The sequence below is a fragment of the Cryptomeria japonica genome, chromosome 8 (assembly GCF_030272615.1).
Source record: "Cryptomeria japonica chromosome 8, Sugi_1.0, whole genome shotgun sequence".
NCBI classification, from domain to species: domain Eukaryota; kingdom Viridiplantae; phylum Streptophyta; class Pinopsida; order Cupressales; family Cupressaceae; genus Cryptomeria; species Cryptomeria japonica.
In genome coordinates this window covers 479,016,286-479,038,183 of record NC_081412.1, presented here as the reverse complement: position 1 = coordinate 479,038,183, position 21,898 = coordinate 479,016,286, and the positions used below count along the sequence as shown (strand labels likewise).

General features: G+C 36.8%; 1 protein-coding gene across 2 annotated transcripts in view; it reads right to left on the bottom strand.

Moving 5' to 3' along the window:
* Positions 1-21,898, bottom strand: part of LOC131043756 (uncharacterized) — a 176,589-nt gene that overhangs the window by 128,144 nt on the left and 26,547 nt on the right. For both annotated transcript variants that reach the window (XM_057976987.2, XM_057976985.2), the window contains exons 4-5: positions 15,043-15,108; positions 14,340-14,410 (exon numbers count right to left, since the gene is read on the bottom strand). In XM_057976987.2, coding sequence (XP_057832970.2) covers positions 14,340-14,410; positions 15,043-15,108 — 137 coding nt within the window. The remainder of the gene's footprint in view (positions 1-14,339; positions 14,411-15,042; positions 15,109-21,898) is intronic.

Below are 21,898 nucleotides of genomic sequence, written 5' to 3'. Positions count from 1 at the left end.
AACATTAAAAACCCTCCTTTTGTCATCTGCCATTCAATGCTGTGCATTAAAAATAGATATTTTATGAAAACTGTAGCTGCCATTTAAACATTATTCTCTTAAAATCTGCATATTATTTCCAAGGACGCAGCTGTCTTGAATTTGTTGAAATGTCTGATCAATCACGCCTTTTCCAGCTTATCATAAGAATCTTTTAGGCTTGATGCATAAAATGTCGTCTTGTTGATCATTTGTAGATGTTGATCATAGGCAGATATTTGATAATGTGATTGCATACTTGCGTTTTTGTTACTCTTCTTCCTTTTATTACCAGCCCTAACATGATTTGATTGTATGAAACCTTGCCATTCCTCACATGAGCTGGGCTCAACCCTTATGGGAGCCGCATTCATCTCCACTCATCTTAGTGAATTTTATGACCAGCAAACTGTCCTTTTTCCTTTTCCTGCACATGAAACAAACCTGTTAGCAAAAATGCATATTTATGGTGACTTTCCTTTGATCTGATTTTTTGCCTTTGGAGATTCCTTTGTGATGCGAGTTATATGCATTCGATGTATGTAGGGATCATATATATATATGCGTGCATTAGTACATATGTCAGAAATGCAGCCAGCTATTGCTTAGAACAAAATGTTCTAACACATTGTTTGTTTCAACTTTTTGCAAATATCAGAAGGAAAGCATCAACGGACCAGGGTGGAGCAGCAAGACAAAGGCGACGACGAGCGTACCTCAACTGTTCCAGTCATTCAGGCAATGACTGGTTCCATTCTTGACATGCCTTTCCTCATTTTTTCCTTTGTACTTGTGCATACATATATGTATATTTCCTTTCTGTACTGGATGCACGTAGCTAGTCCCACGGCTCCTTGTGTGGGACGCAATTTTGAATATGAATAAAATACTTTCTTTTGCAATGAGATGTTTCTCTCTTTGTTGTTACAGACTAGAAGTACTTAGAAACACCATCTTTAAAACACAAAAATAGAGAATTAGTAAACACTAGCTTTCCTTTGTTCATGCTAGCATCTCTCAACCTATTTTTCAGCCAGGAGCGAAAAATAGGTAACAGTTCTTATTTATAACTTTTTCCTCAAGTCGAAATTCTTTTCCCTCCAATATGGGATTAAACAACCACATTCCAATTTCCTTAATTTGCATTTCATTTCATTTCTCCAAAATTGCCCATTACTTGGTGGCAAATACACTTTATAAAAAATGCATTGATAAAGTGTATTATGGCGTTTAAAGAACAAAGTGAATTATATCATAAAATTGTCTTATTTTTCCTCCTAAGGTGTCCATCTTATTAAATTATATCAATAATTCACTTATAGAATATTTTCCTCAACGAAAAATCGCCCACATATAATTAAGGAAATGACTTAGATATCAATATAACTTAAGCAATCCCCTTTAAATAAATGTCCAACCTTGGCGCCTAGCTTAGGAGAATTAATAAAATCTTCTGAATAAAATATGCTTTCCCCTTTCCTAAGTCGACCATTAAATAATTTAAATATTAACCTTAGTATGGAGTATTAATATTTAAATAAATCATCTTAAAATCAAAGACTTCAGAACCAAATGAGCCGGAAACTGAAGTGCTGAAAACTGTCAAGTTGAATTGGGTTGGAGCTATGCACTGAACTGCTAAAAATAGCACTGCCTGAAATGACACTTAATAAAAATAGTAAGATCTGAAAACAAATCCAAAAAGATTGCTCTTCGAACCCTAAGCATGAGCTCAAAAAACCTAGAAAAACCCAGAAACCTTGACAGCAGTCACCAACTTACTAAAAATAGTAAGTTCAGAAAACTTCTCGGAACTGAATGCATGTCATACCCTTGCGAAGCTCTCAGAAAACCCAGAAGGAATCCATAGCCTGAATTGTAGAATTCTGACTAGTCAATCATCAAACAACACACGCAAACCTCCACAAAAGTTGGAAACCCCAATTTTGGACTCAAACCATGACCTACTCCAATGACAAGACACATCCCTCTCATAAACAAAGGTTAAAGATCACAATCATTGCTAACCTAGGACAACTAAACCTAAAACACCTAAGACGGAAAACATCACAACAATACACCGAAACACAATGACTTGACTTCACCTTCAAATGACAATCTTTGCAGCATAATCTTAAGTTTCATCATTAAATACCCTTTTTTATTACTTTCTCAAATATCCTTATTTAATTATGTGGTAAAGGCTCATATTTTTTTGCCCTTCAAAAGTAACTTTTGGGAATCAAATAATAATAAAATAATCTCATTAAAGCTTTGCTTTAAAACAAGCCTAATCTTATCCATTGCAAAGAGGAAATAAGTCACTCAATCAATGTAATATCCCACTTTGGAATTTTTTTATTTTTTTGAATGTGTTATGTTGTTCTGAATACAACCAATCTGTTGTTTGATTGGCTTTACTATTTGCTTATTGGTTGTTGCAAGTTTAGTAGTGTTGATCCCTAAAAGACTTATGCCTTAGTAAGGACAGTCTGGAAGTTTCACAAAGACCTAGGACATCAATTTGCAATCTATGAAAGGACCTCTAGGATTTTAGAAGCCAGCTCTTCATCTTTTTAGAGGGTGATGGAAAAAGGGAAGGAGGAAAACATGAAAAGAAGCTAAACAGGGAGATACGCAAATACAAAGCATTTACAACACTCTAAAACCCCCCTTTTGTCAGAATCATAAGGAGGCATTAGTTTTTGGGAATGAGCACATCACATCACAACCCTTCATTGTTAGGAGAAGAACGGAATGCACAAAGTGACACGGACATAGGGCATAACATTCAAATTCCCTATGGGAGGCACTTGCCAAGGCTCGGTAGAAGCACAAGTCCTTTGGGATTTTTACAATAATTAAGCATTCTTCTTATTTGATTTCTTAGAGCATAATCTAAATCTAATTCCTAACTTGAGGAAAATGGAAGAGTGAAAGATACTACATGATCCATAATACCTAGATTAACTAAGAAATAGAGAAGCTGAAATGAGTATATAGCAACCACTTCCAAATCAAAGCGACACAAACCATGTTAACTTAAATAAAACAAGCGAAAGTCAAACAAAGGCAAAGTTCTATGCTCTACCTAAGAACAAACATGCTAAGGTCTGATCACAAATGCAAACAACTGAACTGAAATCATTATTCCTATTTTTTGTGAGAAAGGGGATTACAAAATCCTCACTTTTAGGAAGTGTTGAACTCCTATAACAGGAATTCCCATGAGCTTTTATAGAATCTTCCCCCCTTCCTGGGAATGATTTTCACAACTGAAGACTCCTATGCATATTTGCCAAGTGTCCATCTTATCATAGCGACCGTTGCGACTTCCTATGTGTTGGAGATCCAAATCATTTCTTTTGATTGCATGTGCATGGCATGACCACCACCTGGATTGTTTATGGTTTTGATCAAGATGATTACAACATTGATCTTCCTCTTTTCTACTTTTTTGTGCTTTCTTCCCGACTTAAGTCAATCTGTGTCTACTTTTGGGCGGTTTTCCAAATCAACGATGCACTTTTTCCTTTAACTGAGCTCAAAAAACTCTGGAAGCTTCGCCCTAGTGACAAGTGGCTTGTCTGCTATGAGCATAGCTCATTACATACTCCATCCCAACCTTGAACACAAGGTGCATTGGCGGGAAGTCCTGAAAGTCTCCCTCCTTGACCACTGCATTCTTTCGCGGGGCCTCCATGTATGTGTAATGTTCTGCCACAAAACCATTTTAAGATAGAAAGCTATTGAAGAGGACGTAAGAACTCTACATGGCAGCTTGACGAAGTCTAACAAAATCCGCGAGATCTCTTTGAGGAAAAGAACAAGAGACTGCCATGTGGTTCCTTCAGAAAGGGGATCCCTTCGGACTTTGAAGCGCTCGAGACTCGAAAAACAAGAATAAGGCCGCAAGAACCATGATTCAATCAAATTGGAGATTGGCCTGAGCTAACTTTGATTCAAGAATCTACAAGCTGAATATAAACCATTTATGCACAATATATGAAAGCAAAATAGAACAAAATCATGTTTCAAAGATAACAGAAAATTGCAGATTTAAAAACAAGATTGAAGCTATCAATTTCTAACCTTTATTTGTAGATTTTTAGATCAATAAAGTTGCATATTTGCAAATACAAATAGAGATATGGCTTTGCACAAAAATGAAGCATAAAATAAGGAATTAGAGTCCAGACCAATCAAATGAACTTGTCCTACAGAATAGATTGTCATTTGGAAACACCAAGCAGTATCAATATGCCAAAACAGGACAATTGTACCTTCCAGACTAAGGCAGGGATCAGCAATGTACATTCCCAATCTTATTATAGCAATACCAGCTCCCATGCCCAAAATCAATTGCAGAATTCAATTCTCGGGATAGGAAGTTTGAGAAGGGCCTGAAACTGAGTCAAAAGACAGAGGAGTGGTTGCTCAACTCTCGAGCATTCACAAGAATGAGTCCTTTAGAGTTTGGGGTGTGATAGGAGAACATCGTGGCATTGCTCTCATTGACACAGGAGCGACTCATAATTTCATTGATGAGAGAATTGTTGTAAAGAGGGGGCTAGTGGCAGAGGAAGTAGAAGGCTTCAAAGTCATGGTAGCTGATGGCTCCACTATATCTTGCAACCGAATGATTTCCAACATGTCTCTGAAGTTGGGAAACCATGAGATTCGAGATGATTTCTTTGTGGTTAGCATTGGAGGGACTGATGATGCAGTCCTTGGGATTCAGTGGCTGAGATCTCTTGGTGAGATCACATTAAATTTGCAAACCATGGAGCTGAAATTCATGTCCGATGGGAAGAAGGTGGTATTGAGAGGAATATCAAATGGAGGAGTTAGAGTTGTTTCATTGAAGAGGATGGAGAGGCTGATCCGCCATGACCAAGTGGAGTGGGCAGCAAAGTGTTTGATAATGTCGTCAAATCCATTGGAAGACAAGAGCAGCTACTCTGCAGACATTAAGCACTGATTACATAAACAAGTAAGGTCTTTGGGAAACCACCACTTGATAGACCTCTTGAGATCAAGGTCATGCCTTCCAAATCACCAGAAGAGAAATGGAGCTATCGCGAAGACATTTTAGCTTTGATTACCAAGAGGAGTAAGGTGTTTGAAAATCCTCCTCCTGGAAGACCTCCTGAAAGAGGGACTGAGCATATCATTGAGTTGGAACAAGGAGCAAAACCGGTAATGACTACTCCTTACCGCTACCCCAAGAAGCAAAAGGATGAGATCGAGAAAGCAATCCAGGAGCTGCTTGATATGGGTTACATATGGCCAAGCAAGAGCCCATTTGCTTTGGTTGTGGTCTTGGTGAAAAAGAAGGATGGGACCATGCGCACGTGCGTGGACTACCGGGCCTTGAATCAAAAAACTATTAAGAATCGGTATCCTATCCCGAGAATTGATAAGCTCATTGATGAGCTACATGGTGCAGTGTTCTTCTCAAAGATCAATCTTAGATCAAGGTATCATAAGATTAGGATGAGAGCATCAGATGTAGAGAAGACTACTTTTAGATGCCACTTTGGGCATTTTGAATTCCTAGTCATGCCCTTTGGCTTGACTAACGCCCCTGCCACATTCCAGTCATGCATGAACAAAATCTTCCAGAAACAGTTGAGGAAGTTTATGCTCATATTCTTTGATGACATACTCATATTAAGCAAGTCTTGGAAGGAGCAATGTAGGAGACACTAAGATCACATCATTTTGGAGCAATGCAGGAGACACTAATCTCAGACAAACTGAAATGAAGAAGTTCCAAGGTCCCCTATAAACAAACAAGCCTTCCGGATTCTCAAGAAAGATGATCAAGAGCAGGATAGTGAATGTAGCGGGTTTCCTTCTGGCCATCCAATGCAATGAATTGATAGTAGAATGCGCCAGACATTATGGTGCCAACAGTAGAACTGTAGTGGCACCTAATGGTAGAGTACTTGCATACCTATCTAAAGACAGTCGTCGATGAAGCTTTCCACGTGCACGATCATAAAGGCATGGTTTATAAGAGCAAAGAAGGAACGCAAGCAATCTATGAGGATGATCCCAACAAATGCCTGGGCAAAATCAACAAGTATTGGGTATTAAAGACTAGATCCGACTTATCAAAGGAACCCAACTGGCTACACAGAATTGATTTCAAGGAAGAGTTTGGTGATTTGATCACTCCACTCAACCAAGTTACAGGAACTCCTCAAGCATATTAATTTGAGAATTGGATGTTCTACTTCATGGAGACAATATCAACCAGAAGAGAGAAGATCAACTGGGAAAGAATTATAAGCAATAACATTGACATACAGTTGAAGAGACTCCAGCGCACTAAGACATTCTACATGAGTTCCTATCTCGTATATTCACTAGCCAGAGCTTATGAACATGCAAGATTAATGTATAGAGGTCCAATAGGAATGGAAGTTGGAGAGATGAGAGCATGCAAATCCTACACCCAACTACACTACCCTAGCAAAACACATTACAAGATGGTGAACGATGCTTTCACCATGCACTCAACAAAAACCTTGCAAAGAGGCATACATCAAAGACTATCTCCGCAAGCAAAAGAACTAGTAAAGAATTCGGTGCTTGGTATATCCAATTTCCCAAGTTCACCTACAATAGAATTCAAGGATGCTCTTGTCTGCCCTACATGCTACCAACAAGATAGTACTACTTGAGTTGGTGAGACTGTCGCCTGCATATGATAAAGTGCAAAAGAATAGACACGAGACGGGAATTGCTTTTCTCATCTTGGTTGGGCAATCAATGGAAGTTTGTCCATCCCTACAGGTAGCAGAGAAATCAAAAGAAGAATTAAGATCTCACTTCCTTATTCCATACTTCTCTAGAGATAAATTTGATCCTTACAGTAACATGAGAAGAGCTAACGGAAGAAAACATAAGCACAAGCTACTGTTGGAAGACTACTGGATGAATGCCCAAGATGATTTAGACATAAGAAGAAAGATGTGCTCAAGACTACCAATTGACATCATCAAGATGTGCAAAGTTTTCGACATTCCAGATCAAGCTCAGGATAGTCGTGCCTTCAACTAGTGTATGAGCGAGAGAAAAACAAAGAGGTGAAGGTCAATTGGATTGATGTAGAGATCACCAATTTGAAAGATTTGATGAAACCATTCTTAGCATACACACAACGATGGGTAAACATCCAAATTCAGAAGTTGAGGAGCAAGAATGCATAGCTGACTTTCGAACTGATGGGAGAGACAGTATCATTCGATGAGGATATAGAAAGCATGAGCGTCAATGAAAGCGCTAATCACTCAGCTCACTCTCAAGGATCAAAGAGAATAAAGTCACAAGGAAGGGCCTTCACACAAGAAGCATAAATCAAATTCAGGCTGCCCTTCTACTAGGACTTCCTCCATACATGAAGTAGAGATGAATCAGGCAGCCATTCAGGAGAGTCAGTGGCCAAGAGGAAGCATAGATCATGGAGTGAATGAATCCATGGAATCTATAGTCCAAAATAGCAAATGTGAAAGGACAGATAAAGGAAAGCAACCACTAGTTCAAGACAATTCAGTTCCACATGAGCAAGCTAATAGCAAGGCAGGTGGAGATGAATATATAGATATTAAAAATGAAGAAGAAGTAACCTCTCCACCCCGAGAAGACCAACAGCTTAAGGAGGTCCAAGTAGGAGAAGAGAAATCTGCTATCCCAGCATGGCTCAAGGAGAGACTAGCAAAGGAAGTCATAGTGATAAAAGAAGAGCCTTTGGATGACTTAGACAGTTTTCTAAACAAAACTCAAGAGATAGTTGAGAAGAGGAAAGCAACTAAGATGTCATAGATAACAAGGGATGATACAGGATCTCAAGTGATACAGATTGCCACATCAAGAGTAGATAAACTAGAGGGCGAGATCACAACAGACGAGTATGATTTGGCAACTATTGAATTAGGTTCTCCCACCACCGAGCAAGCCATGGAAGACTTGAATGATACAGTGAAAACAATCCACGATATGTTGAAGTTGGAAGTAGAGAAGAACAAGAAACTAGAGAAACAAGTGAGTGCGTTAAGAAGCTACTTGCAGCAATTCAAGGAACCGCTAAGGCAACATGATCCTTCAGCTACGCCACCACTGCTGCTTCCTCTAGACTCAGTTGATAATTTAGAGAAAAAGAGAACTTCGGCCCACTTGATGGAGACTTGGATAAATAAGTCTTTCAAGAAGGTGAATGCATTTGTGAAGGAGCTAGTAAGGATATTTGATAAAGCCACAAGCGTTCATGAAAGGACTCAAATCCTCATGGCAGCCTATGATACTTTTGTTTTCATCCGAGATTACACCAAGTTGAGTCTGCAAGCAATGAAGAATCTACCTAAGAAAACTTTGGTGAATGGAGGAGTGTTGAAGAACGAGCAATCACCTGATTTTCAGCAGTGGTATAACTTGCTCCAAATGAGAAAGGTTATTTTCGAGGATATCAGCAATGGATGCACTCAAGTCGATGATGCAATAAACTTGATACATGATAAGATTGTGAAGGTAGCCGAGAATGAGATCATACTTGAGAAGGAAATGAACAAAGGAATTCACATAGATGTCAAACGGCTGATTGAGAAAGTGAAAGTTATATTCTTTGGAACAGACGGATTGCCTTTAGAGAAGTAGTTGGATGACATACACTCAGTCATGATACTTGCCAACAAGACTAGAGATTTTGAGCTAGGATGGGAGAAAACCTTTGCCTCTGTCTTAGACGAAGTGAGCTTCATGGAGGAACAGTTGAAAAACGTGCATGCTACTCCAATTACTGAAATTAAATTCATGATGTCCAAATTCATGGAATGTGCAACAAAAGAAAAGGATAAGGGAAACAAACTTCTAGAAGATGGTTTGTTATGATCCTATGTGGCTGCATTTTTCTTATTGGAGATTTTTTCCTCGATGTTTGTGCCAAATGGATGTCACATTCCCACTGGCTGATCTTTAATAATTTGCAATGATTAGGTTTTGAAGTAACAAACCCAGGGTTTAGGTAGCAAGATCTTGGCCCCTGATTTTGATTTAATCTTGGCCATTCATTGTATTTGGGAGCACTATATGAGCCCCACTCATTTCATTTGTACAAGATCGTGTAGAAGACTTTTAAAGAATTGTTGCTTAGATGCTGCCAGAATTAATAAAATCATTGAAGTGTTGGTGACTTATTGTGTTTTGGAGCATTTGCTTGTTTTTTCATCCTTTTATGAGAGAACTTAATATTTAAAAAGAAAAAAAAAAAATAGAATTTGTTTTAAGTATAAAGATGAATGGAAGATGCATGTGCATGATTGATAGTGAAGCTCCTATTGTTCATAACTTCATACTACTAGTACTCCATCGATGGTGAAGTATCCTACATAGTCAACTGAACCTATTTTTAGCCAAGCTTAACTTCAATTACTATTTCTTCATTGATATGTATAGGAGTTGAGGAAAAATCAACTCTACAGCTCCCAAAGATCACCTGCATGCAAACCTGTCACAGAAGGAGAGAAGCAGAAAAACTATGAAGGTCAGAATTCAGAGATTCAGAAAAAAGGAGTCATATTGATTGTACAACAAGAATGCAATTCAATAATTACAGTTGTTATGACAATAATTATAAGATTCCTAAGTTCAGCTTAAGCATAGACTATAATAGACTAATAATTAAATAAATAATTATTAGCTAATAAAATATTACTCTAACACCCCCCCTTAAGATGAACTTAGGGAGTAGCTAAAAAACAACTAAGGACTAAAAAAACATGTAAAAAATGCATGAAAGCAACAATGGGTCCCGGCAACTAGGCCTGATGAGGTACCCAAGTACAATAAAATCTTTGTAAAGTGGAGAAAAAACAGAAAACCTTGTGGGAACAAAACTCCTCTCCAAGAAGAGATGAAAGCTCAAGTGAAGGACTAAGAAGCCTCCAAACAAAAGTGTTCCAAAAGATAGGAACCAAAAAAAGCATGAAGAACACCACTGAAGCATGAAATAGTTCCAAACACTGTCGAAGAGTAATTGTTGGTCTGAAGAACCTCCTCTGAAATAGAACATGACCAGGTAGAGAAGATTATAATCTGCATGAGTGCCCTCAAATGACACTACTCGAATCAGATGGCAAACGAAGGCAAACAACTGAACTCGAAGATACAGATGGCATGAAACACCAAAGCCTAAAGAGATGATCAATCGAACCAAGGAAGTATCAGAACAACAGGACAAGCCTCCCCATAATGCTGAAAAGGGAGAGGGACAGGTACACTGAAAAGAACGGCCAACAAGAACTTCATGTCGAAGAACCAGGAACATCGAAGGTGCAGAGAAAGTACATAGTGTCATGGAAGGAACACTCACTTCACACGCATCACAAGGCTAATGTCGTGGAAAGAACACTCACGTGACAAAGGTAGATGGCAAACAAAGGCAAACATCAACCTCCCATGGCACTTTATAAGTAGTGCATGTACAATAAGGCACAAGATGTGCAAGATCCCAAGTATACAATGCATGGTAGCACTTTATCTCAGTGCGTTTGCATAAATAAAATGCTACAATGATCAAAAAAGACAGAAGACTGGAAATATAGAAAGAACAGTCAAAGATGAGACATCCTACTCAAAGAAAGAGATCTCAGGACCTGAAACATCCAAGATATTCACCAGAGTGCTGAAAAGCAAAAATATCAATAAAATATACCTGGAGCAGAATCTGGAAAGAAAACTCATATGAATGGAGAGAACACAAAACAAGTTTTCCAATAATATAAAGTTTACGAAAAACAGAGGTTGGATGCTCAAGTTATGTCTCTCGGAGTGCAAAAATGAACCTCTGGCTTTGACAGCAATAAACACCATCAAAAAAAAAAAAAAAATTCAAACCTTCAAATCTGGATAGAGCTTGGAAAGAGCTTTCCGACGATATAAGGTTTTTGAAAAAGCGCCTCCATTTGACCTAGTTACAGCCAAAAGAAAAAAACCCCTCTTGTAGGGCATAAAGAGGGTAATTTTTTTTGACGAAAATTTTCTGACGCATTTGCAGGTACAGTCGTACAGATTTTTTGTGCCTTGTAAAGTGTGCCAATGAAAAAATCATGGCCCAAATGCCTTTGTCACTAAAAATAGTCAAATTATATATCAAAATTCATGGAATCAGCCTTCTGAATCCAACCGTAAAGTCCTTTTGGCACCAAAATGTACCAAAAATCAGCTACCCCCAAAAACAGAAAAAAGCAACTGCACAAACCTCCGAATAGACAGATCTGAAGAACAAGGCCCAAAATCTCTCATGAAGAGAACAGGAGCATGCAGATCTGGAGCTCTAATACCATATAGGAGTTGAGGAAAAATCAACTCTATAGCTCCCAAAGATCATCTGCATGCAAACCTATCACAGAAGGAGAGAAGCAAAAAAGCTATGGAGACCAAAATTCAGAGATCCAGAAAAAAGGAGTCATATTGATTATGCAACAAGAATGCAATTCAATAATTACAGTTGTTATGAAAATACAAAGAAAGAATCCTTATAAAAGGATACTCAAAACCCTAAAGGTGAAAACCCTAAAGAATTATAAGATTCCTAAGTTTAGCTTAAGCATAGAGTATAATAGACTAATAATTAAATAAATAATTATTAGCCAATAAAAGATTACTCTAACAATATGTTTCACCTTGAAGGTATCTATGCTTGTGGTAGTGATTTGAAAATCTTCAAGCTATCCCTAGAAGATCGCACTAGCTTTGTGGACATGTTCATGGCATGTCAAAGCAAAGCTTAGTTGAGCTCACTGGAGATTATCCATTGTCTTGCATTCTTAGCATTAGTTTAGCATTTCTAAACCCAACTCCTTTTTTACCTTTTTTCAAAGATCATTAGTAGTAGTAGTAGTAGTAGTAGAAAAGAGTGATATTGCAACATCATTCGAAGAAGATCATTCCTTGAGCTTGAAGAACAATACATAAGTACCTTTGAAGGTACGGCAAACACATGACACCATTGAAGCTATCCATCATGTCAAGACCTGACATTGTAAACCTTCAAGTCATCTCAAGTGATCCTTTTCGTGTTCAGCATTTGAGGAAGTCTTTGTTCAAGAGAGGATAGAGTATTCAATACCTTATTCTGTGTTCGATCGTGCATAAAAACACCATCAACAAACATCAATTATATTGAGAATAGAAAACAGCGATTTGCAACAATAAAGGTGGCTATTACCAAAAGCAAAGAATGGTGATTTTTTTAGATTTAAGAGTAATGATTATGTAATATCAAATTGCAGCAAATATGTTTGAAGGGAGCGATTAAAGTAAACAAGGCAATTAAATATATAATAAACAGCGCTTCATTATGAAGAGACAACGATAAAGCATAAAATGTGTATATTAACAAAAGATGTGTCTATTGGGAAGGAATGCCTCCTTTCATTGAATCGTGGCCCTTTCTTTGGTGGCATTAGGATATAAAAAAGGAATAAGAAATGTATGGAAAAAAGCAAGGAAGAAAAGACATATCAATTGATAGATTATGTGGTGTGACTATTAAAAAGACAAAAAGAAATTAATACACCAAATATCATTGAGGAAAAGATCATCCAAGGAGAATAATGATGCAGCAATGAATTGAATGAAATAAATATAAAGAGGACAATAGATATATAGAGACACATCGATAAAAGAAGTAAAGAGATACATGAAGTAAAATCAATAATGAGTGATGAAAAAATAAGAAGCTTGTTCAAGGAGAAATCAATGAAGTGAAGTTTACACAGATTTTATGAATAAGGTGTGAAAAGTGAAAAATAATGATTCAATTAATGCAATATATTTGGAGATCATTTGAGGAAGAGTGTGTTCCTCAATCCAGATTTGATAAAAAGAATATGAGAAGATAAGATTGCAGGTTTGATAAGACGGATAAAAGAGTTTTATAGCAAGTTTATATGAGGAGTTAGAGATCATTTCATAAGCAGATTTGACGATCAAGTTGAAAGGAAGAACTATGGCATAAGTTGCGAGGAATTTATTACTCTAATCTGAAGGCTAAGTTGAGCTGCAGCAATTTATAATATTGAGGCATATATTTCAAGTATACAAATCAGAGAAAGTTATCAAGATAAGTTCTATCCTCTGAACTATTCTTAAAATTTTAAGTCAATATTATAATGAAATGTATTCAATTCTGATAAAAATATGTTTATTAATATAATACAACTCTCACTTTAAATTGAAATCGTTGTCTCAGATTTATTATTAATTAATAAAATGTTCAGTGACCTAGCCACTTTTATCGAAAAAAAAAAAATTGATGTCTCAGGACTACACGAAGGCAAATCCCAAAAAGGGGACATTACATGCTTATACTATATGTTGAGATTACTAGGCCTAGGATGGCACTTAAACCTTTATTGGAAATTTTCTAAATGCTTTTTGGATTATACTAATGCTTTGTTTTGAATTCATTTTCCAAAAATTTAAGATTTTTGCTTAAAATATAAAAGAAAACAGACTCTTAAAAAATGATATCTTGGAGGTGTTGGAATGGTTATATGTAAACAGTATGTGGAAAACTAACCTCTACCTAAGTGTGGGGCCATACTGTCGTTAGGGGTTACTCAGCCTGATTTGGCACACATATCTCCTTCAGAAATGTTTCCTTTCATTTTATTAAATATTTACTAACTCGAAATTATAATTGGATTGTAAACAATGTTTGTTGCAATCAAGTTGCAGATTTTGGTGGTGTCTTTCATTGCAGTCCAAATAGTTTTAAGTTTCCAGAAATTTTAGGTTTCAATCATTTTTTTTAATTGGAAAAATTATTAATTTTTTAAAAAATATTTTTGTGGAACTTGGCCCATGTATTTTTAAGTTACTTGCAATGATTTCCATGAGTGGTAATTCACTAATGATATTTTTCCTCATGTACATTTTTAATTATTACAGGGCAAGGGAACCCACTTAGCATGCAAGCACCCTTGAGCATTTGTTAGTGGAGGAGAGAAATGGTGAATGTAATCCAAAAAGTTGGGGCTTTCACCATTTCGTTTCTTTCCCCATTGGTAAATCTAGATCATGTAATGGCTTATAAATCACCCTTGTGGGATTTAACCCAAAGTAACAAAGATTTCGGTATCTTGTTTTTATGGTAACTACAGTTTTTAGATCTTACATCCTCTCCAATTTCTGTCCCATACAAATTTCTATAATCGCATAATTTATAGAGTGGTTATAGCATTTTTGTATTTACAAACACAACATACCTATATAAGAAATTCAAGGATATTTTTGGCCTTTAGAAGGCTTACCAATAACCAGCTGGACGGCGACCCGCATGCATATTCAGTGCTTCAGCAACATATATAATCCCTCCAGCAGCCTGCATATGAATAACAAACAGGTGAAATAATATATGAAAAGCCACCCACTCAAGAGAAAGCTTGAGAATCAATCCATTGTAGAACTTTGCATCCTAAGCTTAAAAAAATTGAGAGAATTAAACCAAAGTCCGTGTGGACTGACCAGAAAAAGAAACAAAGATGATGACTTCAACACTCACAATGCTGCCTCAAACCATAATCGTTGAAAGCAGATGGTTGATAATGCAGTGCCCAAGCATGTGCTATACATGCGTACTCATAGAATCATGCTGAGAGCAACATAAAATAACTAAAACTCCGATACATAGTCATGGACTGGGCCAGAGAATCATTTACATACAATTTAAGCATTGAACTATAGGAATACAGGGATAGGGATTTACAAACCAGAAAATAATCACTCTTGAATGGTCCTAGGTTTTACCTGGGAAGGCTCATCCTATGATGAGGTTAACAGATTTAACCATCCTGAAATTTCCATGATAAGGTCAGAGTGCAAACAGTTCAAATGGGAGAATTCTGACCATGTATGTTCTTTCCTCTTAAAATGGGAGAAAAATCTAGACACGTAAATTAAAATAGAGCCAAATAAACATCTTAGAATCTAAAGGTGTGCCAACATTGTACTTACATTAATTTCCTTAATCAGCCGGTGCATTCCAGCCTGTTGCAATTGACTCTGAGTAGGCATATATTCCTGCATCATTGTATAAAAATCAATTAGACAATGTAAACAAAGATAAATAGATATTCTGACCCCAAGTGTTCTCTTATCTACATAAAGGGCAAAAAAATTTGGATAGAGTACATAGGCAATAAAAATTGAAGATGTCAACATACAGGGAAAGCTCTAATCAGGATATAAATGTTAATATTTTTAATAAATAGCCCAATTCCAACAATCAATACCATAGACAAATGCGGGCATTATATTGTTTTCTAACTCAATTGCTGTTGTACCCATTTGAAATTTTTGTATTGTGTCAAATTTATGATAAAAATCTTATTATTTTCGCTAATAGCAGCAGTCATCAAAAGCTTGTGTTGTCTATATTGTTTTGTGTTGTTTTCCTCATATCTTTATGGGTTAAATGAAGATGCTTAATCTAAAAGCAAGAAGTAAGATGATGTCCTTAAGTTGTCGAGCCATTGAAGTGCATCTGAATTATGAAAGTTTTCAAACCCTTGAAATAGACCTAAATTCTGAAAGTTTTCAGTTTGCAAAAATTTGACAGTTGTTCTGTAACATCACCCTTTTTTGAACTAAATCAAGTCAAAGAACTTGAAGCCTATTTTTAATCCAAGTAGACTGAAGGGTGGATTCAACAGGGGAACAATATAATAATAATTTATTAAGTTGTCCAAAAGGCATTTCAATTTATAACTTTGGAAAAAGGATAATTTATTATTATTAAATGGGGCCAAAATTAAATATTGGATACATGGCTAAAAGGGAAGATAAAAATTATAAAAGGGGGGATATTCAATTATAAGAAATATTATTAATTACCTAGACGGTAATTAATAATTATAAGTTCGAAAAAGATGAATATTCAATTAAAGGTAATTTTAATTACTCTGCCAAGTACCAACTAGGGTGGATAGTTTCACCACCGAAACTGATCTTACCAAGAAGATTTGCGTCCTCAAGGAGTTGAGCTGGAACAAGTCCAAACTCCAAAACCACAAAGGTTTCAACAAAGAGAAAAGAATAACTCAACATAACATCAATAAGCCTCTCACTGGGCTTTTATAATCCTTCTAGGAAACTCTTCCAAATCACCCTTTCAACTTCCCTCTGTTTGGTGCCCGCCCCTTCAGACCTGAGGCCATCTTTGATCTCATTTGGTTTTTGCATCATCTTCGTGGTTTCGCTGACTCCAATGTAGGGCGCCACAGATACCCTTACCTTCCATACTACTCCTCAAAGTCTATTGCCTCTTTTGCTTCTTCTAGTCGGGTTCGTAGTTGGTTCGCTGGAGCTTCGGCCCTCCTCGGCTCTATCGGGATTGAGATTGATCATCTCCCCCATTTCGAGTACTCTCTTGATGCCCCTCACCATCTCCTCCCTTCTAGGCAAGAGTTGAACAAGTGTATCAGAACCGACATCTACATGCAATTCATTCATGCCACTTGGGTCAACCCCCGCGGGGGCCTTTGTCCTAAGATGACGTTCTATGTAGAGCACTTTTTTGAGTTGCAGGATGAGCTCACTGTTCGTCCTTCTTACATTTCTTGCCAATGGTCTCATTCCCTCTGGATCCCCTTGGTTCTTTCAAAGTGGGCTCTCATTGGCTCCGAGTTGAGACTGATCACCAGTTGGATAGAATTGACAGAGTTTGCCAGCTTTGCAACCTTAGTGAGGTTGAGACGGAGGAGCACTTTATCTTCCACTGCCCTATTTACTATGAGATCAAAGGGAGGTTCTACTGCCTTTTCAGAGGGACCCAGTCTCTCTCCATCTTTTTCAAGTTCACGGATCATAGATGCCTTGCTCTCTACCTACAGGAGGTCGTTAGACTCCGGGATCATTCGCTTCAGCGCCCCTCGCCCTCAGTCTTGCCAGCTCATTACCTCCTTCTCCAGGCCAATCCCCACGCGCGACACCAAAAGGCAATCAGCTACCTCTCCCAATCATTCCATGTACGTGAGGCCCCGCGGAGGTTACACACGTCGATCCCCCTCTTCCAGTCGGATTCAGAATACCCAACAGCATCATCCTACAACTTACCCTTCCGTCTTGAGGTTCTTCTCCGTTGCTCCGGTTTCTTAGTGTTGGCTTGGTGGTTTGGGGTTCCCTACTCGCCCCTCTCGCCTCCTTGTTTGTAGTTGTTGCCTTTGTTGTTGTTTGTGCTTTTCTTTGGTCACTGCTTGGTGTCCCTGTTGGGGGCTGCCCCCTTGTTTGTACTCTTCAATCCCATTGACCCGTTTGTGGTCATTTGTTGGACATTAATAAATTTATCTTATCTTATCTTATTTGTCTTTATATTTATTTTCCCTTTAATTTTAAATTTTTGACTTGGGAGATAACAAAGTGGCCCATTGACACAAAAGTGGTTAGTTGAAATAGGAATTAATGACCTTATTAAATAATTAAAACATAGTTTTAATTATTTAATTATATTCCTAAGCTAAGAAAAAGGGGACATTATAATCTGGTGTGTCTTCCACTTTTTAAAGAGCCTATTGCTATTTTTGGAAAGTCACCATCACGACATCAATTATAATTCTTTGTTGTCAGTTTCAGTCCAACATAGTTAGTTTCAGGATTAAATGCTCTGGCAGTGTTTTTGTAGGCCAGATGGGAAAAATTAGTTAAATGCCTAAGTTATAATCAAAGTTAAAAGTTATAATCAAAGTTGCATGGGTACGGTGGTACTTGGAGACGCCAGAGACTAGTACCAATACAAATACGGCTATTTTTTCAAAATAGGAGACGGGGGTACTTGGAAGCGCCAATTTTTTTTAATATAATTTAATAATTTATGGAAAATCTGAAAGTATAATGACATTGAACTTTCAAAACAAGAATTAAGTATTAACATTAACTTTGAAGTTTAAGTACACAAATGTGAAATGAGTCAAATCATCATGTCATACAATCATTGTGTCAAAAATTTCAAACTGATTAGTGATTACATATTGAAAATAGTTTGATAAGCAGCAAGTTGATTTGCAAACAAAAAACTGAAAACAAAAATCAGAAACCTTATATCTATCATCTACTCTTCTTCGCCATGATCATCCATAGCAAGGTCCTCAGCTATGAGGCTCTCTAAAAAGTCATCACTCTCAAATTTAGGTTCCTCTAATGGTAGAAAAACAAAGGATAAATCAGTTAGTCCATCTGCTTAAACCACTTCATCCACAATGGCTGCAACTTCTCCATCGGGTGAAATTTGATCCCATTTTGCTAAAGGACCCTCATTGCATCTAGTATTTGCACGAGAGAAAAGATGAAGTGAGCTATGAATGTACACAAGGTTCTCTACTTTCTTTGATCCTAATCAGTTCCTCTTTAGTGAATGAATGAACCCATAAGTACTCCAATTTCTCTCACAAGATGAAGAGTTGGCTACTTTTGAGAACAATCATATTGCAAATGATTGCAATTCAGAGGTTTCACCTCCATGGTTCCACCACCACTCTATAGGATCTTTCTTTACTTCCATATCATATATAGCTTGCACGGAAGCAAAATCACCTTGCCCACGTTTAAACGTATTTCATAGAGTTCTCAAAACTAAAGCATCCTCACCTTAGCCATAAATCTTTTTAACTACAACCCAAAATCCATTCATTACGTCTCTATCCTAATGTAGAACCCTCTTCTTGGTCACTTTTGTATCATACCATTCAGGATTAAGGGCATAGGCGGAACAGGTGTGTTAAGTTTGTTTCATCTTCCATGTAACTTTTCCTCTATCAAAGGATATAGAGAAATATCTTTTGCATTTGTTATCTTCATGACTCTTTCACACATGAAATCTATTGCTTCGTAAACCTCTCCCAAACATGCCTTGTCTAAATCTGCAAATCTAATCACCTCACATATGGTCTTAATAAAGTCCACAACAAACTTAACATCAACCCAAAAATGCTCATCAAGGACCATACCTCTCACCTCAACTGCAATATATGATGTAGATCTTCCATGTAACTTTTCCTCTATCAAAGGATATAGAGAAATATCTTTTGCATTTGTTGTCTTCTTGACTCTTTCACACATGAAATCTATTGCTTCATAAACCTCCCAAACATGGCTTGTCTAAATCTGCAAATCTGATCACCTCACATATTGTCTTAATAAAGTCCACAACAAACTTAACATCAACCCAAAAATGTTCATCAAGGACCATACCTCTCACCTTAACTGCAATATCTGATACAGATTGTCTCCAAGCTACCCATGCATCACTAACAACCATGGAACACAAAGCTCCTTTGACTTCACAAAGGCAGCCAAGAAGAATAAAGTAAGAAGCAAAACATGTATCAGCAAGTTTGAGAAGTTCCACCTTGGCAAATTTACGATAAATAGCTTGTGTGTGGTAATGGTTACATATGAACATTTGTATTTTTCTGCCCTTCTCTATGAGATCTGAAATCCATTGGAACTTGTCAATATCTTTGAGTGCATTATTCAACAAATGCACACAACATGGTGACCAAAATATCAGCCTGTACCTTTTTTGCACCAACATGTTTTACAAATAGGGGCAGCATCAGTAACAACTTGGAATACATGTGATGCCCCCACCTCCTCAATGTTGTCACATAACTGGTTATGAAGAACTTCTGCATTTTTTCTTCCCTTGAAAAATCTATTGCCTTCGAAAAATAAGGCCCTTTGAATTGCATGTTATCATGATATTAAGTAGTGGACCATTCCTAGCATCTGTCCACCCATCCATCACAATACTACATCCTTCTATAGACCACACTCTTTTCAATGGAGCAGTTTGTTCCTCTAATCGATTTTTTTCTTTATCGACTAGAGTAGTGCAAAGCTTTTCATATCCAAGTGGTTTATAGCCTGCTAGTGCATTATTGATCGCTTGGACCATCTCTCCATACAAAGGTGAGCGAGCAACACTAAATGGCATTCCATTTGCATAAAAGAATCATGCAATCGCTGCATCAACTGCTTCTTGACCTTTCACAACAAACAATCTTTTAATGGGGTTTGAGCTGCCAATGTGTGGTCTTTTGTGAGCATGTTCACTTGTTACATCTCTAGAAGTCACATCCACCTCTGACTCTCTATCATGACTTTGAGCTGCACTAGTTGCCCCTGTTGTTGAAGCATGAGAGCTTTGAATAGAAACTTTACCATCAGCCCTTTCTTGTTCCCTAATAGCATCATATCGTTCTGACTCATTTGTACAACCATCAACACTGTTTCTTGGTAGGTGAAAGAAATGAGCCGTCGCCATCGAGTAGGTACCTCTCCAATGCATTGGACAAAATTTACAATGGATAGAAGTTGTTCCACCTAATCCTTTCAGCCCTAGTAGTACTCAATCAGCATACTTCCATAGTGGGTATAAACCTTGCTTTCCTCCACTCAACATTCTACATGGAAAAATAAAAAAATATCAGATTTGACATGAAATTATTCAGACTATATTTTGTATCCTTTACTGTCACATTCTTCACTATTCAAGTTTTTGTATTATTAAAATTTAAAATATGTTGCATCAATGTTTTAAATTTTTAATGTTATAGTTTTCATTGGTTCGCACTTTGATGTTAGCCTGTTTTTTAATAATTGAATTTTGCATCATTTTTATACAGTCACTCTATATTGTATAAAAATAATGCAAAGTTCACTTATTAGAAAACAGTATCATAATGATTACAGTATTACAATATTATCAGTTATATCAGTATTATAGTATTAAATCAGATATTAATTCTAATATTAGTACCGACATCAGATATTAACATCAGTATATTTTGGAGATATTGAAAAAAATTTAGAGAGATTTAATTCTTACTTTCTAGTGTTACTGTAAATATCATTGTAACACAAATAGTCGAAATTTAAATTTGGCATTTGCAAACTAACCTATGTGTGGAAATGGTGGTCGCATTTGATCTCTGAGAATATTTTTGGAGGTTGCGTCTGAGAATGGATGTCATGTATTATTGGTTTATCTACGGAGGTCACGTCTGAGAATGGAGGTCGCGTCGGCAGTTTTTCCCTATGCCTGTGTATTGTGTCAAACTTTATCTTTTCAAAAACAATTGAACTATTTGGGATTCTAGAATGAAAAAATCCTTCAAAAAATTCCTTATCTTTTCAAAAACAATTAACTATTTCTAGAATGAACAATTAATATCTTGTTTTGGATGATAATAATGATCAATCATCGAGGACAATGATTCACAAGGGTGAGGATATGTTACATCCCTCTTTCAAACAATGGTTTTATTCTGAATGATGTGATTGTGTGTTTGGTCAAACATTGATAATTTATTATTTCCATATGTGTATGAGTAATCTTAAGTATAAGTTGATAGTTAGACATGAATAATTATGTTGGCTACATCCAACTTTTTCTTTATGTATATATATATATATACATGTAATTAATGCGAAGATAAGATTGGTCTAACTATTTTCATATGACCAAGTGGATGCAAGATAAGCTACACCCTTGGGAAGGAGAGAGAGTATCATCAAGGAGAGGATTCCAGACTTCGAAAGACACCAAACTTGCCATCGAGACTTGAGTCTTAAGATAATTTGATGGGTCGTCACCTTCGCCTTCTAGGTGGTTGGCTCGCCTTGTTAGTCAATAGGCAGTTGATCTTATCCTATTATTGTCCTTGTCAGTTGCCAGTGTATTGTTTTTCATGAGATTAATAATTTTAATATTATTATAAAATTGAAATGTTATTGATTATCTTTTGGATAGCCATATTAATTATATGTTATGCATATATAAATGTATATCCTAATATAAGAGTATATAGCATAC